The 6,469-nt window shown below is 35.6% G+C and overlaps 1 protein-coding gene across 1 annotated transcript; it reads left to right on the forward strand.

Moving 5' to 3' along the window:
- Nucleotides 1-3,267: 3,267 nt before the first annotated feature.
- On the forward strand, nt 3,268-3,585 carry LOC149164456 (cullin-like protein 3). The gene has a single exon (XM_089429483.1). It carries the CDS (start codon nt 3,268-3,270, stop codon nt 3,583-3,585), a length of 318 nt encoding a protein of 105 aa, XP_089285609.1.
- Nucleotides 3,586-6,469: the final 2,884 nt, after the last annotated feature.

A 6,469-nucleotide genomic window follows, 5' to 3' on the forward strand; every position in this document is an offset into this window, starting at 1 on the left:
GTGTTGGAGCACAAGACCCTGGGCTCAAATCACACAAGTCCAGGTTATGAAGTGGGGTAACATGATTGTGATGATATGTATGTCTCTTTTAGATGGTTGGCTACGACCATACCTTGGTTTTATTATGATGCTCTTTGACGGATGGCTACAACCATACCTGGATTCGTTTACATGATCATTCTCTAGATGGTTGCATCCATGCCACGAGTCATTTATCATTTGACAAATATATTAGTTTATGTATATGTATATGTACTTTCTTGCATGTTTTTGAAGGAAAACCAGTTCCCCGCAGTGATTTATAAAGCATTTCATCCTTCACTTCAGTTTGGCCTTCAAGCTTTAGGGGGCATCTGTTACACAACATTTTGTCACTGTCCCTGTACTCCTTGTTCCTTGATCCTAGAGGACCTCTACAATGAATCCCACATGCTTTGCCTTCATGGAGGAACTCCCATTATGTACATCTCCATGAGCAGATCATTTTCCTTTTGCACCATTTCCCTTGAAACTTTTGTTTTGCCCAGTTTACAAGATTGATGCTAATGGCCTTTGTCTTCTCTGCACCAATATGTCGAGATTAACACCATTCCCCTCATTGATTGGTGTGACAGACCTATGTTTCAGTCATGCCGGTCCTTTTATGGAAATTTTTCTAAATTAGAGCCGAAGCTTCCACCTGTAGAAGCTCTGTAATGGAAGTCTGGTAAATGGTTTGGCCAGATGGGGTCGAGGATGATAGTTTGTTTTCCTTTCCCTTATAATTATGGAACTACCTCAAAGGATAAGTCCATCTACCATGATAAGAGGATCCATCTTCCATCCATATATCCTATATAAACCTCCCTTCTTCCCAAGCACAAACTAGTGTGAAAGGTGCAGTCACAGTTAGAGTATTGGCTGAGTGTGAGTATACTATTTTGGATTAGACAAGAGAACTATTACTAGTTGTGGCCATCTAGTTGTGTGAGGGAGAAGTGGGTTTGGTTTAGAGTGAAGCCTAAAGGGAAGAGCCATTAAACTATTGTTGTTTGGAGCCATCATGGAATGCTAGCAGAAGTGCATGGGAACCGAGTCTTGTCAGAGGAAGACTGCAGTGTCAAGACAAATGGTTGTAATCTCTCTTTGATATTAATATATACAACTATGGATTGATTTCCTATATCATTTGTAATATTACATATCCATCTCTTAGTTCTTCTTGACTCGTTAAGTAGGTTGAATTGTAATTTGTCTATTATTATGTTTGTTTGTTGTTATTGTTTATTTGTTTCAAGAGCTTGAAGAAGGAAGTGAGAGATTGTTGGGGTGAGCAAGTGATGACACAATAAAGCAGGATAAGTGGCCAAGAGGTAGGCCCTTTTGATTGATTCTAACCTAAGGAAATCTTCCATAGAATGTATCTGTTGTGGCTAGACAAATGATCGGGCTAGAGGAATTCGTTCGTGTCCGCAATTATAATTTTACTTCACCAAATTGAGACACATAGTTCCCATGTTTAACCCTACAAAACTATATGAATTTTGTGTAGAAGAAATTGAGTTAGAACCAAGAGGGAAGAGTGTTTATGAAGAAAGTAGTGAGAAGTCACTTAAGACTGGAGAAAAAAGTAAAAGGGAATTTCAAAGGAAAGGATGAAAGGAATACTTCAATTAAGAAAGAAGGAGAAAACCTCACATATAAACACCATTATAAAGAAGGGCATGATGAAGACCATTGTTGGAAACTTCATCCTGAGATTAGATGCAAAAAGTTTAATAACAAGGAGAAAGAAAAGATTGTAGAAACTACACACAAGATATAGGATTTGATTTCGGAGATGAAACAAAAATCATATCCATAGGATTGAAAGGTAAGCATTCTATTGCAAGTACCAATTCTTCTAGCAAGCCGATTGAAACTCAAAACAAAAGAGAAAGAATAGAGCTTTTCCATATTATGGTCATCACAAAACATAGCAAAGTAGATAATTTGTTTGATTTTGGATCACAAGAAAACCTTATTTTAGAAAACATTATCAAGAAACTAAATTTGGAAACCATTCATCATCCTAAACCTTATCCTTTGGGTTGGGTGTGTGAAAATGCCAAATTTCAAGTGACAAGAAAATGAATTCTTGGATTTGGCATCACTACAAATTTTAGTGATGATAGAACTTGATGTGGTGCCACCTAAAATATGAGGGATTGTTTTGGGAAGAACGTACTTATATAATAGCAAATCCATCTTTCATCACCATGAGAACAAGTATCATTTGTTTAAAAATGGTATTTAGTATATTGTTAAAGCACATCGCATGAAGTTGAATTTGTCTCTTGTGAATGTTGGAAAAATGAAGAGGTTTGTTGGTGTTAGTAAAAAAATTTCATTCTTGATGATTGACCATAAGGATGGTTATGAGTCTGAAGCCTTCCAAGAATGTGATGCAACATTAACATATGCTTCATTTTAAGTTGTTAACATATGCGATAAGATGTTTCAATAATATAATGTGTTGCCTCCTAAAAGAGAACAAAAACATGAGGTTCAATCGCAACAGGACGAATCAATTTTGAACATTGGTATGAATAAGATGTAGAGAATGAAGGAATCAATAAGAAGAAGCAAGAAATACTAGGCAAAGGGAACATAATCGTAATACATAAAATTTTAAATGGTTTTCAATTTTGTTTTCCTAGACATTATTTATTCTTTTTCTCTACCACCTTTCTATATAGCATTGTAATTTACGAAGTTTGGTCACTCGTCATCCCACATAGTTTATAAACTTAGGTAGCAACTTTAAAATAATATGATAATTATTATCTATTTTCTAATTAAAATGTATATACTAATATTAAATATTACTCTCATTTGAAGCACAAAAGTAAATTTAGGTGACATTACAAGGTTACTGTATTTAAAAGTTTTTATCAGACTCTTATTAGATTTGTCGTCAAAAAAATATTAATGGTGAAAATTTCTATATAATTTATTACCATCCTCTAATCAAAATATAATATTTTCTACTTTGAAAGCCGACATAATTCTGTTAACGAACCAGTGCTTAGGATTGTTATAGGCACACTTTTTTGGAGAGGTCACATGATGGTTCTGGTATAAGATAGCTACGAAAGTTGGCAGATCGGAATTGAAAAAGGTAGCAACTAACACGTAAATATCTGGCTCTGATCATGACTGGAAAAAAGCAGAAGTTAGCAAGTTCTGGGTCGACATATATAAAAGTCAAAGGATAAGAAAGAAAAGTAGTACTACTTTCAAGCTATCATGACGATGAGAATGATAAATTTTGATATAAAATACGACGATGGTTGGAACTTTATTGAAAACAGTGTCTTGAATTTGATAGAAAGTGTTGAAAGAAATTCAAAATATGTGTTTATTGAGTGGATGCACTCACACGGTTATGATACAGTGTTCAGAATGTGCACCGAGAAGACCCAACAACAACTCTACGACAAGTACCAGTGGTCACTTCAAAAATGCATTACTGTCACTGTATTACCGGCCTTATGGGAAGTGCAGTATGAGTTGTTGTTGAAAGTAACTGTGAAACGTTGGGAGAATTATAAGGTTATTGCCTGAAAGATGTCAAATATGTTTTGTTATTTGGAAGTTTTGTTCGTCACTGACCAGTCACTCGACATATTAAAAAAAGTTGGATTTGCGTGTTTCGTCATCTGGTGTATGGAGACATTAAAATTAATGTGAAGAATGGGGTGATTGAGATGATTAATCAGGAGTTACAGGGAGAGAAATTTAATCGTTGTTTGGTGAGAAATCTTGTCAATTTTTTTTTTGAAGTTGGTGTGGATCGCTTGGATTTCTACAATAATGAATTTGAAGCTCCCCTGTTCAAAAGTACTATATATACTATTGCGAAAATGCTGCTTTATGGATTTTAGAGGATTCATGTCCACACTATATGTTAAGGGTTGAAGAATGTTTGTAGAATGAGAAGGAAAGAGTTTCCCATTATTTTCACTTTAGCACAAGTCGAAATTAGTAGAGATAGTACGAAATGAAGTCCTTTCCCATTATCAAACTCAACTTCTTGAAAACAATGATTCTGGATGTCATGCCTTGCTTAGGGACGAGAAGAATGATGATCTTTCTAGGATGTATATTCTGTTCTCAACCATCGCTAATGGCTTCGAATCGGTGGCAAATGTTTTCAAGGAGCATATGATAAGTCAAGGAAGAGCTTAGTGAAATCACTGGAAGAGGTTTTAAACAATGGTCCAGACAAATTCATATAGTTACTGTTGTTGTTTACTTGTTTAAGGAGCTTGAAGAAGGAAGCGAGAGAGATTGCTGGGATGAGCAAGCGAGCACACCATCAAGAAGGATAATTAACCAAGAGGTAGGCCCTCTTGTTTGCTTCTAACCTAATGAAATGTTCCATAGAATGTATCTGTTGTGGCTAGACCCGTTATCGGGCTAGAGGAATTTGTTCGTGTCCACACTTATAATTTTACTTTACCACAAATTGGGGACTCTGCTGGGGAGATCCCATCTTTTTGTTTCTTTTGGATTTCATGATCTGGTGAGAACATTTCTAGTTTCACGCTTTAAACCAGCCCACAAAAAGATAGAAAAAATAGATCAATGCCTTATAATTCAGCCTCTTCAAGGGCCCAACCTCTTATACATTACACAAATGAAAAATTCTTGGATGATAAAAATGACAAAACCTCATTTCTATATATAGGAGTCTAAGGGGTCACAATATAACCCAAGCTGACCTAACCATAATAATATAAGGCCACATAAATAACAATAGTGGGCTTTCGGGGTGCACAGTAATAACAATATGGAGACAATAGGGCCATAACAATAACAATAAGGGATACAATGACAAAAGTAATGGGGTAATCACTAGTATTACAGGGACCTAACATGCCTCTCTCCTTCAAAATGGTCTTGTCCTCAACACTTGAGTAGTTATGGATGCTTCTATAAAGAATTCTAACCTTCCCACGTGGAATCTTCAACGGGTAAGTTCTTCCACTTGATGAGATACTCTGGAATTGATCGATTTCATAGTTGTCGAACTCTTCTTTCTTTAACTACTTCAATTTCCAATATGATCTTCCTTCCTCGTCAAGTTCTAGAAATATTTTTTGAACTGGGAGCTTGTCACCTATAAAATTCTTTAGGCATGAAACATGGAAAACTGAGTGCACTCGGGAAGTTGCAGGAAGCTCCAATTTGTATGCCATTGTACCTATGTTTTGCAACACCTTCTATGGACCATAATACTTTGGTGATAATTTATTATCCTTATTAGCTTGCTTGAGGGACATTTTGTTATATGTTTGTAGCCGTAGGAATACCCAATCACCTACATCAAAACTTCTTTCGCTATGATGATGATCTGCCTGCTGTTTCATTCTATTCTGCACCAAGGTGAGGTTATCCTTTAAGAGTTGGAGAACTTCTTGTTGATTCTCGATGTGATATTCCACTGCTTGAACCTTAGAATTTTCTATTAAATATGATGTGATGGATGGTGAGTGATATCCATAAAGTGCCATAAATGGAGTCACATTTGTTGAAGTATGGAAGGAAGTGGTATACAACCATTCAATGAGAGACAACCATTTGACCCAATGTGTCTATTTATTAGATACAAAGCAACGAAGATATCCTTCCAAACATTTGTTTACTATCTTAGTTTTCCCATCAGATTGAGGGTGATAAGATGAACTATGAGCTAACTTAGTACCAAGACAAGAAAATAATTTTGTTCAAAAATTTCTAGTGAAGATGGGATCTTTGTTGCTTACAATAATCTTTGGGTTTCTATGTAGCTTCCATAAGTGCAGTAGAAACTGTACTAGCTTTAAATGGATGAGATAATGCACAAAAGTGTGCATACTTGGTAATTCTACCAACTACCACCATGATGACACTCTTCCATTCAGATTTGGGAAAACCCTTTGATAAAATCCATTGAAACCTCCTCCAAACATTGAATTGGAATGGATAAAGGTTGTAGTAGACCCGGGGTATTAATTGCTTCAACTTTATTTTGTTGGCAGGCTAAAAAATTTTCCACAAACTTTTCAACATCAGATTTAAGGCCATCCCAAAAAAATTCTTTCTTAACCCTGTGGTAAGTCTTTAAAAATCCTGAGTTCCCTCCTAAGGGAGATGTATGCAATTCCATAAGAATCTTTTATTTGAGTTGGGAATTCTTACATATGTATAAATGATGTTTGTATCATAATGAATCATTTTTCTAGTTAAATGTATCATATGTACTGGGATCTTGTTGTAACTTTTGAATGAGTTCACGCACTTCTTCATCATTCTTCCATTCATCCCTTGTCTCGTTTATCCAATCTAGTTGGATAATAGATATGGCACAAAGCAACTCTTTCACATCCTCGTCCTTTCTTGAGAGTACATCTGCCACAACATTTTGCTTCCCTTTTTTGTAGATGATTTAAAAGTCATAACCCAA

The sequence above is a fragment of the Pinus tabuliformis genome, chromosome 5_1 (assembly GCF_031772625.1).
Source record: "Pinus tabuliformis cultivar Carrire ecotype Pingquan chromosome 5_1, CPIR1, whole genome shotgun sequence".
Taxonomy (NCBI): Eukaryota; Viridiplantae; Streptophyta; class Pinopsida; order Pinales; family Pinaceae; genus Pinus; species Pinus tabuliformis.

What these genes read in the sequence shown, in the direction of transcription:
- LOC149164456 (XM_089429483.1), top strand. Translation starts at nt 3,268, where the DNA reads ATGACGATGAGAATGATAAATTTTGATATAAAATACGACGATGGTTGG.